This window comes from Malaclemys terrapin, chromosome 8, assembly GCF_027887155.1.
Source record: "Malaclemys terrapin pileata isolate rMalTer1 chromosome 8, rMalTer1.hap1, whole genome shotgun sequence".
Lineage (NCBI taxonomy): Eukaryota > Metazoa > Chordata > Testudines > Emydidae > Malaclemys > Malaclemys terrapin.
The window spans coordinates 3,216,124-3,241,397 of NC_071512.1; the positions used below are offsets into that span (position 1 = coordinate 3,216,124).

Genomic DNA, 25,274 nt, shown 5'->3' on the forward strand with positions numbered 1-25,274 from the left:
GTCTTCATTGAAGCATTACAGCTTTGTAAGTGTAGACAAGCCCTGAGTCAGAGGAATGGGGTCTGCAGAAGCCCCTGAGATGGCAGGGGAGACTCTAGCAGGGAAATCTGTTTGCTTGTTGGTGGGACCTGGTCTCCAAGCCATAATAAAAATGCTGGCAGACTGCCCCTCACCACAGATACCTCAGAGGAAGGACTATTGTTAGATCTTTGGGTACGTCTACAGTGCAATAAAAAATACATGTCACCAAACCTCAGAGCCCAGGGTCAGTTGACTCAGGCGGCAGAGCTAAAAACAGCACTGTAGTTGCCCAGGCTGGAGCCTGGGCTCTGAGACCCATCGCCTCACGGGGTTTCCGAGCTTGGGCTCCACCTGAGCTGAACATCTACACGGCATTTTTAGCCCCTCAGCATCACTCCTGAGAACCTGACTTAGCTGACCCAGGCCAGCCACTGCCATGCCACACGTCTTTTATTGGAGCGTATACCTACCCTTTGTTACCAAGTGGGGAGGGGTGGAACGGATGGAGGGTAATTTAAAGGGGTGAGGGAGAAGCACAGCACAAGCCTGTAAGGAAGGGTATGAAATCCCCTTAGCAAAGGGGGAAGGGTCTGAGCCTGGAAGGCCACTAGAAATGGTAAAGACCGAATAAATTATACCCCAGAAAGGGAATCTTGTTCTAAATACTTCGGATAGTGGAAATTGAGTGGAACACGCAGGAGGGAATTGAAGGGGGTGCTGTAGGGTAACCCCATGCTATGAAGGGGTGCTCTGGAGATGGTGGTGCTGCTACATTAACAAAATAAATTTGTCTTCTTACTGAATTTTTTTCAATATGACTAATCTTGAAAAGGGACTGTCACTAAATGATGCCACAAATGTATTAGAGGCGGATGAGGTAATATATTTTATAGGACCAACTTCTCTTTCACCAGCAAAAGTTGGTCCAGTAAAAGCTATTACCTCCCCCACCTTGTCTCTCTAATATCACGGCTACAAAACTGCAAGCCACAAACATAGGACGGGTTCACTTCGGTCATTCCCGTAACACTGCTGCCCTCTGCTGCCACGAAGAGAACATAGCATGAATATCAGTGCACCAAAAATCATTTCACAGGGTATGTCTACACCACAATACAACAGCTGACCCATGGCTGGCCACGTCAGCTGATTCAGGTTCCTGGGGCTTGAGCTGCGGGGCAATAAAACTGCACAGTAGATGTTCAGGCTTGGGCTGGAGCCTGGGCTCTGGAACACCATGAGGTGGGAGGGTCCCAGAGCCTGGGCCCAAATGTCTATATTACAATTTTATCGCCCTGCGGCCTGAGCCGTGAGCCCAACACGAGCCAGCCAGGATATTTCATTGTAGTGTAGACATACCCATAGCGGTCCTGCAGAACAGATTCTACCACAATGGAATGGAATCCATGAAAGTTTAGGGGTGGCTCGATTACAGTCTATAAATATCTGCATGGGGAACAAATATTTAATAATGGGCTCTTCCATCTGGCAGAGAAAGGTCTTACACAATCCAGTGGCTGGGAGTTGAAGCTAGCTAAATTCAGACTGGAAATAAGGTGTACATTTTTAATGGCGAGAGTAGGGTCGCCAAGCCTGCAGGATTGTCCTGGGCTCTCCAGGAACTAAAGATTAACCTTTAATTAAAGATTACGTCATGTGATGAAACCTCCAGGTTTCATCCAACCCAAATTGGCAACCCTAGGTGAAAATAATGAACCAGTGGAACAATTTGCTGGGGGTCCATCACTGACCATTTTACAATCAAAACTGGATGTTTTTCCTACAAGATCTGGCTTAGGAATTCTTTGGGGGCAGTTCTCACCAAATGATCTGGTCGCTGCTTAGGGTGACCAGATGTCCCGATTTTATAGGGACAGTCCCGATTTTGGGGTCTTTTTCTTATATAGGCTCCTATTACCCCCCCACCCCCTGTCCCAATTTTTCATATTTGCTGTCTGGTCACCCTCTCCCTGCTGGCCCTGGCCTCTGGGACTCCGGGCAAGCCGCAGTCTGGAGCAGGGGGAGTCGCAGCTGCTCCTCCAACGCACTCTGGAGCAGAGATGAAAACAAGTGGGGGGACCTGCTTTGGCCTGAGGTGGGAGCTCCCGGCCCCCCGGCTCAGGCGCCCCTCGCGGGCCACACGCATTCACCCCCCACCGGCCAGGGGCAGGAGGGTGCCCAGCTGTAGGAAGCTGCCAGGGCTCCTGAGGTGCAAGTGCAATTAAGGGGGGGCTTTGGGGGTGCAATGGGGGGCAGGGTTGGAGGGAGGCTAGTCACACAAATCCCCCCCCCCCCCTTGTGACTCTGCCCTTTGCCCTGTGGAGATGGCCCCAGAGAGGGATACTAAGCCATACACCCCGTGCGCATGCGCGCCACGCACAGCTCCCTCCGTCCCTCCCCCACAGGCATCCACTCCCAGCATGCTCCGCGCTGCCTCGGCAAAGGGGCGGGGCAGGTCTGTTACTGGCGTTGGGAAGAGCCAATCAAACGGCAACGTCTCCGCCCCACGGCGGTCCCTGCGAGCCAATGGGAGAAGGGAGGGCGCAGCGGTCGCCGGAAGTGAGTGCGGGACGGAGCGGTGGGGGCCGGCGGGAGGCCGCGCTCATCTCTGCGGCCGGGCCGGGCAGGGGAGCAGCCGCCGAGGCACCAGGTGAGCGCAGCGACCGAGGGGCCTGCACGTGGAGAGCCCCCCCCCGGGGGCCCCCAGAGCCCCCCCCGCCTCCCCGGGGTCCCCCAGAGCCCCGCCCCCCCCAGCGCCACAGAGCCCCCCCCGCCTCCCCGGGCACCCCAGAGCCCCGCCCCCCCCCAAGCTCCACAGAGCCCCCCCCGCCTCCCCGGGCACCCTAGAGCCCCGCCCCCCCCAAGCTCCACAGAGCCCCCCCCGCCTCCCCGGGGTCCCCCAGAGCCCCGCCCCCCCCAAGCTCCACAGAGCCCCCCCCGCCTCCCCGGGGTCCCCCAGAGCCCCGCCCCCCCAAGCTCCACAGAGCCCCCCCCGCCTCCCCGGGGTCCCCCAGAGCCCCGCCCCCCCAAGCTCCACAGAGCCCCCCCCGCCTCCCCGGGCACCCTAGAGCCCCGCCCCCCCCAAGCTCCACAGAGCCCCCCCCGCCTCCCCGCCTCCCCGGGGTCCCCCAGAGCCCCGCCCCCCCCAAGCTCCACAGAGCCCCCCCCGCCTCCCCGGGGTCCCCCAGAGCCCCCGGCCCCCCAAGCTCCACAGAGCCCCCCCCGCCCCCCCGGGGGCCCCCAGAGCCCCCCCCGCCTCCCCGGGGTCCCCCAGAGCCCCCCCCAAGCTCCACAGAGCCCCCCCCGCCTCCCCGGGGTCCCCCAGAGCCCCGCCCCCCCCAAGCTCCACAGAGCCCCCCCCGCCTCCCCGGGGTCCCCCAGAGCCCCGCCCCCCCAAGCTCCACAGAGCCCCCCCCGCCTCCCCGGGCACCCTAGAGCCCCGCCCCCCCCAGCGCCACAGAGCCCCCCCCCGCCTCCCCGGGCATCCTAGAGCCCCCCCGCTCGGGCCCCCCCAGAGCCCCGCCCCCCAAGCGCCACAGAGCTCATCCCCGCCCCCCCCCCCGGACACCTTAGAGCTCGCCCCCCCCCGGCTCCCTCTGGGCCCCCCAGAGCTCGGCCCCCCCGTTCTCCCTGGACACCCTAGATCCCCCCCCTCCCCCCCATCCGTCGGACCACCACAGAGCCTGCCCCTCCCTTCCCCTTGCACCACAGAGCCCAGCCACCTTTCTCTCTCCCTCCAGGCATCCTAAAGCTCTCCCCCTCCCCTCTGCACCACAGAGCCCAGCCGCCCTCCCCACACACGCACCCGTGGCCCCAGGCAGGTACCTGACAGCTGTGTCTGGGACCCGCCTAAGATGTACAGGGCCTGGCGCTTGAAATACTGTGCAGCTCGCAACCTCTAGTGGTTCCTCCTCACTCCCCCACATGCAGCCGGGGCACAGAGAGGGGTGCAGTGACTTGCCTCAGGTCAGGCAGGAAATGAGTGGAGAGGTGGGCGATTACACCCGAGTGTCCTTGGTGCCAGGCGAATGCCCTAACCCCTGCACCACCCTTCCTTGGGCTGGGGCTTTACTCCCTGCTGACAAGGGCTTGGGGATGGGGGTGGCCTGTCACTGCCCAGGGGAGACTATTTCAGAGTGACGTGTTGTCGACTCCGTGCCCCAGCCTCACTTGCAAGGATGAGAGTTGGGGATACTCCCTTATTTGGGATACCTTATAAAGGGGAGGATTTAAAGTTTGTCTTTTTAAGGGGAGTTATGCTGTGTCTGTTTTTAAATTGATCCTTGGAGTGACTCCTTCAAAGCTGGGGGCTGTGTGGTCAGGGGGCTGGTATTGGACATGATGGAGCCTTTTATCTTTGATGTGGCTTAAGGTGGCAGGGATGGAAAGTGCCTACATCTAATGGCTGCTTACTGGCCTGTGTGAAATTTAGGAAAGTTTCTGCCTCGTTTGTAGTGGACAAGTGTCTGACTCTCAAAAAAAACACCAAACATAGCACCCTCATCTATAGGCCGAGCAGAGATCCCAAGCGCTGAATGAGTGTCAAGCCTGAACCCTACTTTCACTTCAAGAAGCCCTTTGAGACCAGGGTACATTAACTAGTGGAAGAAAAGCTTGCTCTGTTTCTAATGTTGCTATACCTGTTCTGTGGATAAACAGAGAACTTCAGATTGTAATTTTGATAGACCAGTCCCTACCATGGTTGGTAAATACTAAATTTGGATCTAAAGAACAACCCTGGTTGTAAAAATTTATCTTGTAGCATTTATAGTAGTCCATTTTCCTGTAGTTGCCAGCATAAGAAGTTATTAAAGAAATCACTGTTAATATTGAAAGCCAAGAGATCTTGATGGGACAGGTGATATCTTTCTAGCAGTGACCTCACATCACATTTGCTGAAAGGGGTAGCTGCACTATATTTAGATATGCTATAAAACTAATTTATAACCAGCCTAATCCTACATTTTTATGGGTTATTCCACAGGTACTTTCATCCACCACAATGGGGGAACCTCAGCAAGTGAGTGCTCTCCCTCCACCTCCAATGCAGTATATAAAGGAATATACAGATGAAAATATTCGGAAAGGTCTAGCCCCTAAGCCTCCACCACCTGTGAAAGACAGCTACATGATGTTTGGTAACCAATTCCAGTGTGATGATCTCATTATTCGACCCTTGGAAAGCCAAGGCATTGAACGATTGCATCCCATGCAGTTTGACCACAAGAAGGAACTAAGGAAACTCAATATGTCTATCCTGATAAACTTTTTGGACCTCTTGGATATCTTGATAAGGAGCCCAGGCAGTATAAAACGGGAGGAGAAACTGGAAGACTTAAAACTGCTTTTTGTCCATGTCCATCATCTTATAAATGAATATCGACCCCACCAAGCCAGGGAGACGCTAAGGGTTATGATGGAGGTGCAGAAACGCCAGCGTTTGGAGACTGCTGAGAGATTTCAGAAGCATTTAGAGCGAGTTGTAGAAATGATCCAGAACTGCCTGGCCTCCTTACCTGACGATTTGCCTCATTCAGAGGGAGGGATGAGGTTAAAAACTGAGCCCATGGAAATTGATGACCGCAACAGTTGTATTGGACAGAATGAACAGCAGAGAGAGAGCGCTGGCTGCAAGAAAGATCAGGTTTTAGACAAAGATGCTGCTATGTGTAGCATTATTGATGAAATGACATGAAAAGACACTTTTGTAATTGTATAAAGTTCTTGGAGGAAAGAAGTGGACTTGATGCTAGAGGTCATATGGTGTGGGGTTTTTTGATTTATTTTTCTTCTGCTTTTGGTGTCTATGTAAATAAACAATCACGGAATTTAGTGTATATAAAATAACCCAGAAGTCTTATTTTTGTAGTCCTAGGTAAGGATTTTGCAGGTGACCAAACAAACAGAAGCATTGCTTGATATTTTGTAGATGCAATTTGTATGGTGTGCTGTTCAGAACAGAAAAGAATAAGTCTTATACTATTTTGTTGAAACAAGTGCATCACGTCAGTTGAAGTAAGCTTTATTCCGTGGCTTTATTATATTTTCAATCACTCATTTGCTGGTTTTATAGATGCACTTATTTTATGAATTTCCATGAAATATGGGATTGAGAAAAGATCAGTCTCTGCAGGGAATCTGGAGTTGACAATTTCAAATAAGTTAAAGGTACCTTGTAAAAATGTTATGGTAAATAACTATAAAACTATATTCTGGTGTAAAAGATGGGTTTATTATTATTACTGTCAATGTTGGTAGGTCAAAATTTAATTCTCTCCTTTTTAGTTTTGTAAAGTCAATATAATTTTCTAAAAGAATGCTCACTTTAGTGGCTTAAAAATTTAGTTTTGGTAGCCTGACACTCATAAGAAACTCTACAATAAACTCTGTGCAGGAGACAGTCCTGGTAACAAAATAGATTTAAATTTTCCAAGGACTAATGAGCAGTAATTCCTTTAAAACAGGAGATACCTAGATACTCCTTTAAACATAACAAGGAATATTCTTTAAATGCTAACTCTTTATTAAATGTGTACATTCACTGAAAATACCTGAAGTGAGAGCACTCGCCACTTCCCTCTTAGCCAGGATCAAGCCACAGAATCAAGCCCCGTGTAAAGACAGGAGGATTTAACCAATATTTTTTTAGTATTCATTATTTTCATCTTGAGAGCACTAACAAATTAATCCCAGCAAAAATTCCATTTTGTACAAAGACTTTACAGCCAGTTTTGAATGAAACCCAATCTAATTCCTTTCAGTGACTGAGAGGTGAGTCAGGCCCTCGTACAGTACAATTGTTCAACAACAAAAAAAACCTTTTTGTGCACCTATTTTTCAGAATGTTGCAGCCTCCCCTTATCCTTCTCACATGCTAGATTCCGTGTGTGCACTAGTATATATCCATGACTTTTTTTTTTTTTTCTTCCCCCTTGATCCTTTTAGAAACATCATAGACTTTCAGGGAGTAATGTCAGTGCAATATCCATGCCCTTTGAAATGAAACATCATTGAGTACTATTTCCCAACTGAAACTAGAGAAGCATACATGTTACTCCTACCCACTTATCCTCTAATAACATGCAGGCAGGAAAAACAGGAAGGTTTTAAAATCAAAACTTACCTTTGCAAACAGATGAAAAGACTTTTCAGACTTCAAAACCCCTTGAGACTTGTCTCTGATTAAATGCTTTGTTTTTAAAAATTTCACCCACTGTATCGTGGGCTTAATGACGGATTCAAGTCATTTCAATGGCGTTGTACATAATATATTTTTTGGTGCAAATTCTAGTGGATGCAAAAACTTCCTAGGTTGACACTGTTGTAAAATGAAGACCTTCAACCATGATCCTCCTCCCATTGGAGTCAATGAGAAATGTTGACACTAAGTTCAGTAGGAGAAGGATCACACACTTCAATCACAAAAGTACACTGCTAGCAGTGATGAAGTGCCTCAATGGCTGTAGTGAGTTGAGGCCCATGCCCACCTCTGTTGCCTCTGCCAGTAGAGTCCCCAGTCACCATGGCGATCTTTATCTTGTGGACGGTTACTGAAATTAAACAATGCTTTTAATAAGTTTGTAGCAGGTAGTGTTGAAATAAAGGTCATTCAACTGACGAGTCTATTAACCTCTGCTTTCTGTATAAAATGAATATCTGGGTAAGCTCTTTATTTAGTTCTTAACCCTGATTAGAGAGGTCTGGAAGAATGACTAGATCCTGAACTTTGACACTTAAGGTTCAAAACCAAATGGCGTAGGTCTCATCATACTTGCTCATTTATTAAAGTGCCCAATACCTCTTTTGGGTTTCAAAGGTTGTCTGTGCTTAGTGGTTTCAAGGAAGCTGTAAATAACAATTTTGCACTACTCTAACTCCTTAGCTAAGAAAACGTTAAGATGGGTGGTTCAGAAATATGTTTTGTTAATTTAAATCTGTGGTCAAGATTTAATTTAATTCTAAGAAATCTAGTACACAGTCATGTAACATGATTACTGAAATTTTTGAGGGATAAAAAGTGATGTGTGTAATTTTAAGATCATACAATAAAGTGTCTCATCTAGTAACAGACATTTTATATAGTCACTACTGACCCTTTAAGGAGAGATTAGAAGAAAGCAGCATTTCCCATCCAGATTCCACCAGAAGAATGAAAAAAGTAAACCTTGGGCCAGCTTTACAAAGGTATTCAGGTGCATAAAGATCCAGACAGGCAGCTAGTAGGAATTTCAAAAGCACCTCCTAAGCAGGATACGTGTTTAAGTCCTATCGAAAAACCTTTCAAACTCTGGCCACCTAGCCACATTTGGCTGTACAAAATGAAACAATTGAGCAATAACTGAAAACTACTGTTCTTATCTGAGGTCAAGATGGCTTTCAGCTTATGCTGTGTAATTTAACCTTTTTAATGATGTGCCTTCTAAGGTGCTAATTGGAAACATTTGCAGTTACTCTATTTGAGTCCTAATGTTTCTAAAAATATAACACCACTCCTAGGATCACATAATACGCTATCAGATCTTTATATGGGCATCAAACATTATTGATGGTTAGGGTCAACAGATTTATGGGATGGTTTGCATTGTTTACTGCCCCCTGCCCATTCTTGATAAATACCTTTTAAAGTCTTGGGCTCAAACACATTTAAAAATGCATTCTGGAAATACTGCATTCCTTGTACCCTGTTGAAGGGAAAGATGCACTGGTCCTGTGAAGTTGTCCAGTAGGCCAGTCACCTTACCCATTACTTGAGTGTTTGTTTAATAACATACTGCATCTCCCTTTAGGCTACAGCAGTTTAGCAGGTGGAATTTTCCAATATTTTTTGGTGACCTATAGACCTACCTGGATGATTGGTCACAGTATTTTTGCAGCAGATTATTAATCTATGTTCCACCACATGGAAGTAGCCAAAATTATATTTGATCAAAAAATTAATAATTTGAGGTATGTTTTGGGGTAATTTAAATGATAAAAACTAGGGAATCGATTAATAAATACTGATTTTTCTCCTTAGAACTCTCTAGCCCTGTCTCCTTTTCCTCTTCCATTCTGCAGTACATATTAGGATAATCACTTTTTTGATATCTATGCAATGCAGCTAAGCAAAAGGGGGAAATGGGCAGAGAACTATCAAAAATATTCTGCCATTGTTTTGGAGCCAGTGCCGGTCTCCTTCATATGATTTGATGTAGTGTAGTTATGTTTTCCTGTGAATTCAGTTTCCTTTTTATTTGTCAATATTCAGGGCCTTACTGGGATTGGTTGTTAGGAGGAGAAAATGATAGGTATTTCTATGGTGAATCCCTGTTAATGAAAAATGTACAAAGTCCTGTTAACCTGAACACAGTACGAATAAACAGGAGGCAATGTCCTTGTTCAGAAATCCAAGTCTGCCTCTTGCTATTTCTGTTCCCAAAATAAGTTCTCTTGGCTTCTTCCTAGAGCCCCACTACACTCTTACAATGCTGCTCTGGGTTTCTCCCTGCTTTGTTGTACCTTTCATCTGCAGACACACACAGGGCTGGTCTTCACTACCCCTCCGGATCGGCGGTAGAAAATCGATCTCTCGGGGATCCATTTATTGTGTCTCGTCGGGACGCGATAATCGATACCTGAATCGACGCGCGTACTCCACCAGCCCACGTAGGAGTAAGCGCCGTCCATGGGGGAGCCGCGGCGGTCGATTTGCCGCCGTCCTCAGCAGGGTAAGTCGGATCAGATACGTCGAATTCAGCTATGCTATTCCCGTAGCTGAATTTGCGTAGCTGAAATCGATTCCCCCCCCCCCCCCCCGTAGTGTAGACGTAGCCACAGGTGCAATCAAATCCATGTCCTGCCCCCTGAATTTTGCTGTCAGTCTCAGGGAAACCTCTGCACTAGCATGGTGCAGCTTATATGCCAGCCTTCCCACGCTGCTCCATGCGTTGCATGTTGACTTCTATGGTTTTAGCTGTCACTAAACTAAGCGGCATTCAATTGCTCCCCAAGTTAGGCTGAATGAAAGGTGGCTAGCAGGCCCGTCCTCTGCATTGAGGTCTGTGGTTGCGCATAGATCAGAGATGCCTGCTGGCAGCGAACACCATCCTCCAGCATAATAATACAAAATAAAGTTTTCTAAACCTGCATTGTTATGAATAGGGCAGCTGTGAGAGCTACGAGGAGGTGGAGTGCTAGAATAGTAGTCATTCTAAAAGGAATTGCTGCCTAAGGGCATTTTTTCCAAAGAATACGACCAGGCTACTGGGTCAGTGGGGGATTTCACAGCATCTATAATGCCCAGCAAGGACAGAAAAATGGATGAAGGTCATGGACTAACTAGAACCTAGCCAGATCCACACAACAAGAACTACGGGGCATGAATTAACAGTTCCAGGTACTGCAGGAACAAGTCTTGCAAAGATACAGGTGAGGTTCATACTGTGAGTAATCAGTTATGAGGGGGTCTGGTCTGGAGAGCTGCATACAGACAAAAATCATATAATAGCTGTGGTGGTGATTGTCATCACTGTCTTAGGATGTCCTGCAGAAAGTGCCTGTGAGAACCATCAATGGACCCTTCGGGGTCATAACACACTGTGCCTCTTCCATTAGCATGGAGAAGTTTGAGAGCCACTGTCAGGAGGATTGGTCAGGATAGCTTCCCCCAGAAACAAGCGACACCAACATCAATGCAGACATGTGTGTCTTTGCACGGTTCCCAAACTGTTCTGGGCCCTGACCACTGAACTCTGGTTAGGTCAGGGAGCTGCACACAGCTGCTGAGAGAATCAACCATCTGTAAGCTGGACAGATCAAATAACTGTTCTCTCTCTCCCTGCATTGTCCTGGCCATGGTCAGGAGGGTGAGGCTGGGCACATGAGTGCTTCCTGTGCTTGGACAGAAGCACATCATGGGCAAATGCACCATGGCTTTGATGTGTGTCCTGCTGTCACCTTCACCCTGATTTGGGGGCTCGGGGGGGAGCACACACATCAATAGACCCACCTGAAATGGAAATACGTGGCAAACTTATTGGGATGGTGTTGTGACTGAGATGTAAGGCAGGCCCCATTACACTGAATTGTAGCCTATCCTTGTTTCAATTACTGTTGTATCTTTGTCTGCAGGTCCTGCGGTATCAGGCTCTCCACTGAGAGGAGTGGTGGGTCAGAATGTCACTTTGCCCTGTAAATACTACGTTGATAACAAAAATAACATCACAACAATGTACTTACCCAATCATAAGGGAAGCTACAGTTGCCTTCTGCAGTTGCAGATGCTACTTTCGGTTGAAAGTTCCCCATCAAGGTATATGCTTTAGTAACTCTTGGGTGAATTTGTCCCCTGAGGCTTTGAGGACCTGGATTAAAATCTCCTGCGGTCAAGCAGGTTTTAACTAAGGTTTCTGAAATACTGCTGAACAGTTTGCTTTTGAAGCTAACCCATTTCAGCTGCAGCCATTGCTAATGTGGACAAGGAGAAATGAGCAAAGGGCTAACTACAGGAAAAGCCAACCCTCATTAGGACTATGCGAAAGTATTCAGTATGGTAAGTGTAAGTGACATCATTTGGGAAGTGAAAATCATGAGGGTTTTTTTTGGAAATGAACATTTTTTCTTCAAGCCCTTGAAAAGTTCTCTGCCACCTTTTCAGCTATCACCATGGCTCCTTGCTTCATCCTGAAGAGGATACTAATGGTCCTATTTACAGGTAACTAAGGTGAATAAGAGAATAACTGATAGTGGATGGGGCTTCGATAGGTAACTACTGCATAATAGTTACTGAATTTTCCTGTAGAGAACTAAATCTGGACTAAACTTGATGTCTTCTAAAGAAGGCTGGTCATGTGTCACAGTGTTGTAGTTTGCCATAGTGTCTGCAATCATAATAATAAGCCGGAGCTGTTCGATAGCCTTCTGTGGAGCTCCTCTAGCTTTCATTTTATTTTATAAAACATAAATTTCTGGGCATTATGGTTGCAGAAATAATCATCCAAATGTGAACCACGAGCAGCAGGGGCTGAAAGTCCTACTGACAAACTGCATCTGCACAGAACTTCTTTCTTTCTATACTGTTTAGACTGGGTTCTGAGATCTATATAGCCATGGCATTTAGAAATGTATTTAAAGACCTAATTTCACTTTTGTAAAGGTTTCATCAATAGTCTGTCCGCATTATGCATTATTCCTATTTGAATGACTTTAATGTTTGAGTGCCTTTTAAAAATGTACAATTAATATGTTAGGGGAAAACTGTGCACTGCAAAATAGTGACTTTTTCTGTCTGTCATGACAAAGCCCTGATTTCTGCAATTCTACACTACCGTAAACAGTGAGCCTTACTCATGGGGATGCTGGTGTTGGTCCCAGGATATTAGAGAGACAAGGTGGCTGAGGAAATATCTTTTATTAGACCAGCTTCTGTTCATGTGAGAGAGAAGTTTTTGAGTTTTTTGTGCTCTTCCTCAGATCTGGGAAAGATGCTTACAATTTAGCAGAAGCAGTTAGCACATATTCTAGGGGACTATTCAAGGTGAAGTGTCCTGTTAACACCCGAATAGTCAGCGGACAAAAATGTCACCTGGCCAGGTCTACGCTAGCAAACTTAAGCAGCACGGCTGTAGCAAAGCAATTCCACCACTATAAAATGGCTCGTGTAGCCACTCTGTGCCAATGGGAGAGAGCTCTCCTATTGACATAGTAAAGCCACCTCAACGAGCAACGGGAGAAGCTCTCCTGCCAACATAGCACTGTGCACACGAGCACTTACGTGGGTGACACTTATGTTGCTCAGCGGGTTGGTTTTTTCACACCCCTGAGCGATATACGTTTCGCCGACATAAGTGGTGGTGGAGTCATGGCGGACAAGCGCTCTGTAGATGAAAAGCTTGTCTTTCTCACCAACAGAAGTTGGTCCAATAAAAGATGCTGCTTCAGCCATCTTGTCTTAGTCGTAGGGAAACCGTGATGACATCAGTTGTGAAGATAATGAGCCACATAATGCCATCGGTCCAGGGAGATCTGCTTTAAATTTAAAAATTAAAAATGGCAAGATGTGGTCCATATGCTGTAAAGTGAGATTTTGTTTCAAAACATTTTTTTTTTTTTTGCTAAATAAGAGATTGGATTCGAAAATGTTTCTTTATTAACTACTAACACAGTCTGTTGTCAGAGCTGAGTTTCTCACAGGTTACTGTGGCAAAGTTGTAGTAGGAAACAGATTTATTACTGAAAACGTCTTTTCCTGAAAAAAAGAGAAGAGGTTGATTAGCTAACACATCAGTCCTGCCCAGCTAAATCAAGGTTAAAGGTGTTCAACTGCGTTTTCACTGAGAAAAGGTCAGGATTAGCTTAACTAACCCCTACCTAATATTGATCTCCTTTCCCATACAAACCCTGATTTATATTGGACCAGTTTGGAAACATTGCATTGGAAAGTATTAACACCTAGTGCAGAGCATTCTACCCTGGTAGCATTATCAATAGCCGCCTATTTTATTTGATAGGAAGCTTCCTTTGAAATGTGAGGAGTTAGAATGAGCATTCAAAGCTCCCCTTTTATGTGCCCAGTTAAGGGCTGGCTTTGATTGACATCTAGATCATGTGACCAGGAATGACTTTGATTAACACCCTTAGCACAAAAGATTTAATGCATTGGAGGTGCAGTAAATACACAATATCCCGTAACTGTTACAAGAGAAACAGTCTAGCTGGCACAGAAATACTACTGCTTCCTCCAGCTCTTGTGTGCTGGTTTTATCTGTGAGTACACTAGACTTGCAGGGAAACCGAAGGGATGTTTACTACTGAATAAGGCGATGAGACAAAACTTCTTATACACAGAATGTGAATTAAATATAGAAGTGAATGGGGAAGTTGTGTAATCTGGTGGGAGTGCAGAAAGATATTCATGGCAATTCTAAAAGGAAATGCAGCCTGCTGCCATGTGTCCAAAGAGGAAGGCAGGGTTATAAGGAGCATTGGGGATTTCCACAGCATTTTTAAAGTGAGTTCTGTATTTTATCCACTGTTCTATTGTCTCATGGTGGGTATGCTCATGCACATGCTCAACCAAGAAAGCAAGAGAGAGCTGGTTCACTAAAAGGTCTGTTTCGTTTTCAAAGAGTTTATGCCACTTAACTGGCCACTTGCAAACACAATATCCGGTCTAACATGCAAGTTTACCTGCCCAGCATTTTTCAAGGAAGGTGGAACTGGAACTGAACATCTAGGATGAATCTGTTGCCTGTACACAGAACATAACAATGACCATGCTGGGTCAGACCAATGGTCCATCTAGCTCAGTATCCTGTCTTCCAACAGTGGCCAATGCCAGGTGCTTCAGAAGGAATGAATGGAACACGTAATCATCAAGTGATCCATCCCGTCTCCCAATTCCAGCATCTGGCAGAGGCTAGGGACACCCAGAGCATGGAGTTGCATCCCTGACCATCTTGGTTAATAGCCATTGATAGACCTGTCCTCCATGAACGTATCTCATTCTTTTTTGAACCCAGTTATAGTTTTGGCCTGCACAACATCCCCTGGCAACAAGTTCCACAGGTTGGCTGTGCATTGTGTGAAGAAGTACATCCTTTTAAACCTGCTGCCTATTAATTTCTTTGGGTGAAGGAGTAAATAACACTTCCTTAGTCACTTCCTCCACATCAGTCATGGTTTTATAGACCTCCATCATATCCCCTCTTAGTCGTCTTTTTTCCAAGCTGAACAGTCCCAGTCTTTTTAATCTCTCCTCATACGGAAGCTGTTCCATTCCCCTAATCATTTTTGTTGTCCTTCTCTGTACCTTTTCCAATTCTAATATACCTTTTTGAGATGGTGGGACCAGAACTGCACACAGTATTCAAGGTTTGGGAGTACCATGGATTCAGATAGTGGCTTTATATTTATTTTCTCTCTTCTTACCAGCCTGTACTGGCCAGAATTGCCTCTGGAGCCTTTGTGTAAAAATTGGTGTTACATTATCTACCCTCCAGTCATCTGGCAGAGAAGCTGATTTAAATGATAGGTTGCATACCACAGTTAGTAGTTCTGCAATTTCATGTTTGAGTTCCTTCAGAACTCTTGGGTGAAGAACATCTGGTCCTGGTGACTTATTACAGTTTAGTTTTACCAATTTGTTCCAAAACCACCTCTATTTACAACTCAACCTGGGACAGTTCCTCAGATTTGCCACCTAAAAAGAATGGCTCAGGTGTGGGATTCGGTGGCACATCCTCTTTAGTGAACACCAATGCAAAGAATTCATTTAGCTTCTCTGCTTCCTTCAGTGCTTCTTAGATCCAGCACAAGTCAGCTCTTAAATGAGAGATGAGCAGGATGTAAGTGGTGCATATACTTTGTGCTGGATCTCTGCATAAGAGTGAATTTCATATGCCCTGAAGGCTATCTTGAGAGTCTAGCCCAGAATATGTGCCCACTAGGGAATTTTCAAACCACAGCATCTTCATGCCAGTGGAATCACTCAGAAGAAGTCTGTCTCTCCAGTTTCTCCTAGTATTGCCTTCACCAGGAGACCAGCCCATGCCAGCTGCCCTATGTTGGCTCATTAGACCAGCCGTGTTACCTTCTGCAGCCAGAGACAGACAGTCAGTAATCTGGTTTGTGACCCTGCAGCAGTAACATGCTCCCACCTCACACTGGGTCCAGACTCTGACTCAGAAAGGACAGGGAAAGGGAGGGGAGGATCATGGACTGAGTAAAAGCCAACCAGATCCACTCGGCAAGAACAAGGTATGAGTTTGCAGTTCCAGGTACTGCAGGAACAAGTCTTCCAAAGGTACTGGTGAGGCCCATGTTACTACACTGAACCCCCGTGAGTGAGGAGAGACAAGGGGGTCTGGAGAACTGCATATGCACAAAAGCCATATCATAGCTGTGGTGGTTATAGTCACAGCTGTCAGGGGATCTGTAAGAGTTGCCTGTGGGAACCATCCAGGGACACCACAGGTATCGTAAGCCACTGTGCCTCATCTCTTCCATTAGCATGGCACAGTTTGAGAAGATGAGTCAGGAAGATTAGTCAGTATAGCTTCCCTCACAAACAAGCGACACCAACATCAACACAGACCTGTGTGGTACCCAAACTGTCCTGGGTCCTGACAATGGGACTCCCGTTAGGTCAGGCAGCCGCGCACAAAGCTGCTGAGAGAATCACTCACCTGTAGGCTGGGAAGATCAAAGAACTGTTCTCCCTGCATCGTCCTGGTTAGGGTCAGGAGGGTGAGGCTGCGAAACTGCAGCATACGTGAGTGCTTCCTATGCTTGGACAGAACCACGTCATGGGCAAAAGCACCATGGCTGCGCTGTGTGTCCTGCTGTCATCCTCCCCTGTAGAGAGGAGATAGGGGAGGAGGGGAAACACACATCTCAGTGGACGCACCTGCAATGGAGATATGTGGCGAGCTTACAGAGTCGGTGTTGTGTTGTGACGGAGATGCCAGGCAGGTCCCATTAGCCTGTGCATTGTATCCTAGCCCTGTTTCAATTACTGTTGTATCTTTGTCTGCAGGTCTCACAGTGTCAGGTTCTCCAGTGAGAGGAGTGGTGGGTCAGAACGTCACTTTGCCCTGTAAATACCGAGTTAATCACCAAAAGGACATCACCACAATGTGCTGGGGCCGGAGCAGCTGTCCTTCTTCCCAATGTTCTCAGACAATTCTCTGGACAGATGGATGGAGGGTAACAGAGCGTCAGTCCAGCAGGTACCGGTTAGAAGGGAATCTCACTCAGGGGGATGTGTCCCTCACCATAGTGAATGCAGCAGAAGCAGACAGAGGGGTGTACTGCTGCCGTGTGGAGATCCCTGGTTGGTTCAATGATGAGCGGCACAATCTGGAAGTTGTGATTGAGACAGGTGAGCAGAGCTTTTGTATAGTGTCTTTGAAGGGTAAAACTCCTGCCATCTGGCTGACTTGCACAGTTGGTGAGAGAAACAATGTAATGATGTCCTGTGGTGTTACCCATTATGGCATTGAAGCTGTATCGTTACCTCTGCCATCGGGGTAACCCCAGCAGAGCCAGTGCCCGGGAATGGAGACTTCGGGCCTTTGAGCCGTGGCACATGACTCATCAGCATTCTTAGCCTAGTCTACGCTACGGAGTTAGGTTGAATTTAGCCTTGTTACGTCGATTTAAAAATGACTGCGTCCACACAACCAACCCCGTTCCGTCGACCTAAAGGGCTCTTAAAATCAACTTCTGTACTCCTCCCCGGTGCGGGGAGTAGCGCTAAAATCGACTTTGCTGGGTCGTATTTGGGGTAGGGCAGGTACAAATTGACGGTATTGGCCTCCAGGAGCTATCCCAGAGCGCTCCATTGTGACCGCTCTGGACACCACTTTGAACTCCAATGCACTAGCCAGGTACACAGGAAAAGCCCTTGGAACTTTTGAATTCCATTTCCTGTTTGGTCAGCGTGGCGAACTCAGCAGCATAGGTGACCATGCCGTCCCCCCAGAATCGTAGCGCGTAGAATGTTTCTACGCTCCCCCTATCATCTCCGTCCCTGAGGTTATCGCAGATTAGAAGGCAAAAAAACACACTCACAATGACGTTTTCCAAGCTCATGCAGTCCTCCTGCACTGATAGGGCACAGCTCAATGCATGGAGGCATTCAGTGGCAGAGGCCAGGATAGAATTAAGTGAGCGCGAAGAGTGGAGGCAGGACGCGATGCTGAGGCTAATGGGGGAGCAATCGGACGTGACGATGCATCTGTTGGAGCTGCAGGAAAGCCAACAAGAGCACAGATCCCGCCTGGATCCACTGTATAACTGCCTCCCCATGTTCCATAGCCTCCTCACCCGGACGCCCAAGAACACAGGGGTGGGGGAGGCTCCGGGCACCCAGCCTCTCCACTCCAGAGGATGGTCCAAGCAACAGAAGACTGTCATTCAAACAGTTTGATTTTTAGTGTGACTACAATAAGCAATGTGGCCTTGTCCTTCCCTCCTCCCCCAACCCACCCGGGCTACCTTGTCCGTTATCTCTCTTTTTTTTTTTTTTTAATTAATAAAGAAAGAATGCATGGTTTCAAAACAATAGTTACTTTATTTCGAAGGGGGGAGGGTGGTTGGCTTACAGGGAATTAAAATCAACAAAGGGGGCAGGTTTGCATCAAGGAGAACCACACACAACTGTCACACCGAAGCCTGGACAGTCATGAAACTGTTTTTCAAAGCCTCTCTGAGGCACAGCACGCCTTGCTGTGCTCTTCTAATTGCCCTGGTGTCTGGCGCGAAATGATTGTCTGCCGTTGCTTTCACAGAGGGAGGGGCGACTGACGACATGTACCCAAAACCACCCGCAACAATGTTTTTGCCCCATCAGGCATTGGGAGCTTAACCCAGAATTCCAATGGGCGGTGGAGACTGCGGGAACTGTGGGATAGCTACCCACAGTGCACTGCTCCGTAAGTCAATGCTAGCCACGGTAGTGAGGACGCATTCCGCCGACTTAATGCACTTAGTGTGGACATATGCAATCGACTGTAAAAAAAAAAATCGACTTCTATAAAATTGACCTAATTTCGTAGTGTAGACATACCCTTAGCTGCTCCACATGTAACATCCAAGAGAGTGGGCCATGGAGTATGTTTCTTTCATGGCTTCTGCACAGTAATTCTCCCACTGATGAGGGGCATTTTTAGCAACCAGCCAGGTGTCCAAACCACTGCCAACTGCCAGTTCTGGAATATCGATTATTTTGCTTATTGCCAAGAGTAGCTATGTAGTCGGCCTTTGCAAGAACTTAACTAAGGCAAGCCGGGTGGGGGGTAAGCAGCAATCCCATGGAGTAAACCTGACTCTGTCTCCTCTCTGATATGCTGGGGTAAGTGTCTGTGGAAAAACTGGAAGTCTGTCTATATTTGACTTTTGGTGTGCGTGTGTTGGGGCCCATGAGACTGCAGACTCTGCAAAAACACATCTGTCTACCTAATGGATTAAAAAGTGCTTCCTTAATGGTTTTTCTATGATTGACATGTTGTTGAGGCAATTGTAGCAGTTACTAACATAAAAGGGGTAGACAAGTCTGAGGAATTTGGATTTGACCTTCTGGACATCTCTTGGAATCCCTAGGGACAGGCGGATAGCTGGCCAATTGAACGTTGTCGTTTGACCACTCGAGACCCTTCCAGACCGTGGGTAACTATTGTTTGGGGGTGATCTATAATCTGTTGTGTTTGTATGTGCTTGTGACTAACTAAAGCAGAGACTCTGGGAAGAGGCATTCTGGTGAGAGTGCTGGAGAATAGTAGAGTGAAGGTTTTAAGCAAAAGCACTCGATCTTGATTAGTTTGTGCCAACCATGTAGCAGATGGAGGTGCTGCATCTCCTGGGTTTATTTCCTGATACCGCCTCGCAGAGAGTAAAGTTAGCAAGAGCTTCAGGTTTAGGGAATCCCAGGTAACACCACTAGGGCTGATCCAGTCTCCATTAAAGTCAATGGAAGGATGGTTCATTCATACAAATAAAAAAGATGCTGCCTGGTGTCACAAGACGTGACAAAGTTCTGCAGGACTCCTGGCCCCCTAAGCCGTTTGAGAGAGAGAGATCCTCCTTGCAAAATCTGCACATCTTGGAATCCCAGGGATCAAGGATAATATAAATCCTCACCCTGGTCCTGGGAAACCTGCTTGTCTTACCTGCTGGCACTTAGCAACCTCGCTTGGTCTTTACTCCATTCCACTGAACCTCTGTATCATCTCCTATCGAGCAGCATTTCCTTTCAAACTCCCTGTGCCAAATTCAGACCTAGCATAAATAGGTGCAGCCCCATTGAACTCAGATGGGTGTCACTCACTTTCCCCTCGTATGAATTTAGCCCTGTCTTGGCTGAGCACTTAAGTGGTGCATGGGCCTGGAGCTGGTTCTTCACAGGGGTGAATTCCGCCCCATGGTGACTGCTTACTCGTGCAAATAGTCCCGCTGAAGCCATGGCTCATCGATATGAGCTACATTTGCACAACCTGGCCTTAAGTAATGACACATTTTCATGCTGGAAGTTTAATCTCAGCCGGGGATCCCTTAAAATTCTCTTTGACAAGCTGCAGATCTAAAAGGCACAACCCCAGGTATGGAAATCAGTAAAATCTAAAAGTAAAACCCTACCCCACCCGGGTTTTTTATCCCAAAGAGGCAGCAATCCAGAGACTCCAGGAAGCCCAGTAGGGACTTTGTATCACTCCTGATTTTCTGTGGAAGATGTTCAGATGCTATGGCAGGATAAAACCCCAATCTGGATGGGTGGATAGATATTGTAGCTGCGATTTTCATTCTGTTCCTTTGCATTGTATTTTCCTGAAAATACAGATGTTATAATTTTTGTTTTACTAGAAAATATTCCAGGTGGTTAATAGGACACTTTTTTTTGCTGCTTTGTATACATTTCTATTGTTAATAACACATTTTATTTCCTTCAGTTTGTGGGGCGTATCTTGCAGTGGTTTTTGTTGTTTTTGTTTTGTTCTTAACACAACTTACACCTTTCCCTTTCAGAAGAGGAAGTGAAAATTGGCGCAGTTGCAACAGAGGAGTCACCTGATCCTGGAATCCCCTTAATTTATACAGCAGGAGGCTCTGTTTTCATTAGTTGTAGATCTTTGGGCAGCACATTTAGAGTCTTGAGATTAGTGGGTTAGTTTCATTTCTTGTGGGGTTATTCAATTCTCAAATAGCAGAGCCATGGAACCATTGTACTAAAGATGCTGCATTTTGTAGCCCCAGAGATTAAATGTTGTGAGGTGCCTTGAGCCAGGGATACGCACTGGATCAAGATGCTGCAGCTGTGACTTTGGCAAGTTTTTTCACACTGAGCCCTGCCTAAATGTTACATAAATGTGCTCTGGGCTGTATGACATCCTGCTTGCATAAATTGTGCAGCTCACTTGCCCTGGACAGTACCGCACTGCTTACTCTTTTAAGGGTCTGACCCAAAACACATTGAAGGCATTGGGCAGACTCCCCTTTCACTTAGATGGCTGTTGGATGAGGCTGATAATAATTTAAATTGCGTTGTCAATCTCTTTGTTTATCATCAGGAGATGTTCATTTGCTTTAGGTGCTCAGGGAAGTAGAGGATGACTAGCTGCAAACAAAGGAAGAACTGTCATCTGTATTGAGTGATGTTTATTTTTTATTTGTGTAGTTGCTGCAAGAGCCACCCAGGTATCGTCTTCTGTCACACCAAGATGGCTATCGATTTCCAGTTCAGAAGCCCCTTGGGCTGTAAGTATCTCTGTTGTCAATTAAATAGTGCATATATCTTCCCTACGGGCCACCATCTGCAATGCTCTATTTTGACTGGAACAGAGAAATGTTCATAAGTAGTTCATTGGATCAACTTCTGTTGGGGAAAGAAACAGGCTTTCGAGCTACACAGAGCTATTCTTCAAGTCACCAGACCTTGAAAGCTTGTCTCTTGGTCCAATGAACAATATCACCTCACCCACCGTGTCTCTCTAATATCCTGGGACCCGCACAGGCACAACACGCTGCAAACCACATATTTAGTCTGTCCATTTGCTGCCTGGGAAATAGTCCTGATGGTTTAATTGTCAGAAGACAAACCAACTCCAATAACAAATCTAAGGGACTAATCCTGCAGTTCTTATTCCATCCTTACGAAGGCAAAAATCTCAGATTTCAAGTCTAAAATTAAAATAAATATTTAACTTTGATTCATGGTTCAAGTAACCTAATAAAGCAACTCAATGGAAATAGAGCATTATCTCCAGTGGGGTGCGTCACCTCAAGTGTGTCTCTACCAGATTTTTCCAAGATGCCCAAATGGCTTTTGAATCATGTATATAATTAATACCCACTAATACCCTCATGTCTGTGTTTCAGTTGAATGTGTCTACATCTGCCCATCTACTGGAGGCTGAATCCAGGGGGACGGGGATGTATATTAAAATTGGCGTCGTTCTGTCACTTCTAGTCCTCCTAATTTTGTCCCTGTTAATCTTCACATGTAAGTAAATCAGAGAAAGAACAACTCAAGGGCATTAATCATTTTATTTTTCTAACTCAATTAACAGCAACTTGTCGGGGGATGCATCGAATCAACTCTTCCCCAGGCTGCCCTGGAAATGGCCCTTCCCCCGTCATGGCTGCCCACTTTTCACACCGTGCTGCGTGGCTGTATCCTATCATAAGGGGAGCTGCAGCAGCTTTCTGCAGCTACTGACACTACCTTCCCTGGGACACTCCTCATCAGGGTGTACAGTGGAGTCACTCTTGGGTGAACTTGTCCCCTTATGCTTTGAGGACCTGGGTTTAAATCTCCCTTATTGAATTCTCTCACTTGGCTCTTTAACTTGTCCCTTCTGCTTTTTTAAAACTTTTGTTCTAATAACCATGTGTGGTTTCCCCCTTATTTTGGATACTCCTCAGGGTATTTGCACAATACATAGAAGCTGGAGAATTTGGCCAGGTAAGTGCTATTCACTTTGTCTCTTCTGTAGCTATAAGAAGAAGCCAGTATTGCTATACCTTTGTTAGGACACGGTTGTTCAGAACAGATAGTCCTACACGCACGCTGGCTTCTCACGCGTGCATTCTTTAAATTTGAGTGGCTTTTTCATAACAGGATAGATAAGCTTTCTTGCATTGTTATCTGCAATTTCATTCAACGAGGCATAATCACTGCTATTTGTTGTTAAAAGGGCTGTCAAGTGATTAAAAAATTAATTGTGATTAATTGCGTGAATAAAAAAATTAATTGCACGATTAATTGCGTTGCTAAACAGTCACAGAATACTATTTATTTAAATATTTTTGGATGTTTTTCTACATTTTCAAATATATTGATTTCAATTACAACACAGAATACAAAGTGTAGTGCTCACTTCATATTTATTTTTGATTACAAATATTTGCACTGTAAAAAACAAAAGAAATAGTATTTTTCTATTCACCTCATACAAGTACTGTAGTGCAATCTCTTTATCATGAAAGTTGAATTTACAAATGTAGAATTATGTACGAAAAATAACTGTATTGAAAAATAAAACAATGGCTTTTCACGCGTGCATTCTTTTAATTTGAGTGGCTTTTTCATATCAAGATAGATAAGATTCCTTGCATTGTTATCTGAAATTTCATTCAACGAGGCATGATCATTGCTACGTGTTGTTAACCAGTAAACAAAATATGAGCAGAACTCTTTTTGCTTGCATTGTATTAAGAAGCAGAGCTTTAGGCTTGAAGTTCTTTACAAATACTCGCGTATTAATTATAAGTATTGTTTAATAAGTTCGGCTCTGATTCCCATTTTCCTAGTGAGCTGGTTGATTCCGCTACCCAGCCTGTTGTGTTACTCTCAAGACATTGTTATTTAAAGGTCTGGGTTTATTACTCTCGCTCCAGCCCAGTCTCCTTTTCTGGCACAAAACATGGCGGGATCTGAAGCACACTGGAAGCTGGGATCAATGCAGAGGAAAATAATTATAGGATGGATAGATAGATACTGTGTGTGACTGTTCTGGGAATGTGTCAGTTTATGCTCCTCATTTTGTTTTGTGACTATTGTTTGTGGTTGTAAACCTGCATTCTGGGTTATAACCTCTATTTTGTGAATCATCCTTCAGTGTGTCCTGGACGGAGAGCAGGTTTGGACTGGGGTGTGCATAGCCTGAGGTGGTGATCAGCGAGGAGATGGTGTTTCTCACCTTACGCAGAACTAACACAGGATGGGTAACCGGATGCCTGCAAACGATTATTGACTTGCTTATGACTCTTACCAGCCTCAGCCCCTCCGAACCATGGCTGGGACATGAGGTGTCACACTGGGGTTCAGGACCAAGTTCGTGTATATAAACAGGGGGGCTTCTGTGTAGAGGGAGCCACCCATTGCCAGCAGCAAGAGGGACAAGGGAGTCTCCACCTCATCTGACCAGGCAGACCTCAGACCCAAACGGAAGGAGGAGATCATCTGCGGGGTGGGGCCATTGCATTCAGGTGTTTGTTTTTTCTGTAGCTCTGTAAATCTCTTGTGCAGTCTAAGATGCGCGTGTGTGAAATTCCTTTGCAAATTGTTCCTTGATTCAACTGTCACATGGTCTCTGAAGAGTTAAACCATAAAATGGAGTGCCACAAGGCTGGAATTTGCGGTAGTGTGCATAAATTACCAGGGACACTTGGGGGCTTCAGCAGAGTTCATGGGGCCTATGACAGCTGCATCCAACATCCCCAGATGGTGGTACCTGACAGGCCAAACCCAGAGACTGTGCCTTGACACTGCTCAGACCCAGTGGGCATTGAAGCATGCAGGAATCAGATCCAAAGGTTGAGGCCAACACAGCAGTCTGTAACCGGTGCATAGAGAGGGTGTGAGGGCAGAGAGCTGTCCTAGCTGAAAAACTGTATTATTAGCCACTAAAAACAAAGAGAGCACATTTTATGCTGCTCCCTGAACTGTATGTTCCACTGACCACTGTTAATCATTGTTTATACATATTCTTAGTTCTATCAAGCAGCGAAATTAAGAGGAATACTCCCTGTGTTGGGGAAAGTGACTGACTGTCAAATAGTTACAGGTATCCCCTCCAGTCAAGCTACAAACTTCTATGATTTCTAGACTAAAACGTCACCAGTCTAGCCCGGGCTCCAGTCTCTGAGTGCAAGAAACCAAACCACCTTTCTCAGAATTCGTTCATTCAATCATGGAACACAAGAGTATATTTATTATCAGATGCAAATTGTTCCTTCTTTTCTTTGACTGAGAGCAAGTGCCACAGTGATAGAGCAGCTGAGAAGAGGAAGCCACAATGCTCATGTGTCCCACAGAGAACCAGGGGGCTCCCGCTAGAAGTCAAGACAATCTGCACAGAAGCTCTGAATCTCCATAGTGACTCTGGGTTTCCAGCATCCCTCCAGATGGCAACATGGCTCTTTCCCTATATACAGAATCAAGCTGTGTGCAAGGACAGCAGCATTTAATGCAATAATACCTAGTATTTACACAGCACATTTTCATCATGCGAACTTTAACTAATTAGTCCCAACGCCAACAAAAAACAAATACACTTGTGCAAAAAGATTTTTATGCTCTCTTGACTAAAGGTCTGATCTAATTCCTGTCAAAGTAAATGGGAGTTGGATCAGACCCTGTCAGACAGTGACAATTGTTGAGCAAAACATACAGACCCTTTTGCAGCTATTTCCCAGAATGTCCGAGGGTCACTTTCTCCCTCTCATCCACTAGACTCTGCCTGTGCACCTGTATGTGTCCCTATGAGGCATCATAGATT

General features: G+C 46.1%; 1 protein-coding gene across 1 annotated transcript; it reads left to right on the top strand.

Annotated features, from left to right (window-relative positions):
* The first annotated feature begins 2,602 nt into the window (after positions 1 to 2,602).
* Positions 2,603 to 9,411, top strand: MED7 (mediator complex subunit 7). The gene is made up of 2 exons (XM_054037114.1): positions 2,603 to 2,671; positions 5,006 to 9,411. The coding sequence occupies exon 2, from the start codon at positions 5,024 to 5,026 to the stop codon at positions 5,714 to 5,716; it is 693 nt and encodes a 230-aa protein (XP_053893089.1). The 5' UTR covers positions 2,603 to 2,671; positions 5,006 to 5,023; the 3' UTR covers positions 5,717 to 9,411.
* Positions 9,412 to 25,274: the final 15,863 nt, after the last annotated feature.

Bases quoted from the DNA above. Each gene is read 5' to 3' on its own strand.
- MED7 (XM_054037114.1), top strand. From the start codon at position 5,024: ATGGGGGAACCTCAGCAAGTGAGTGCTCTCCCTCCACCTCCAATGCAG.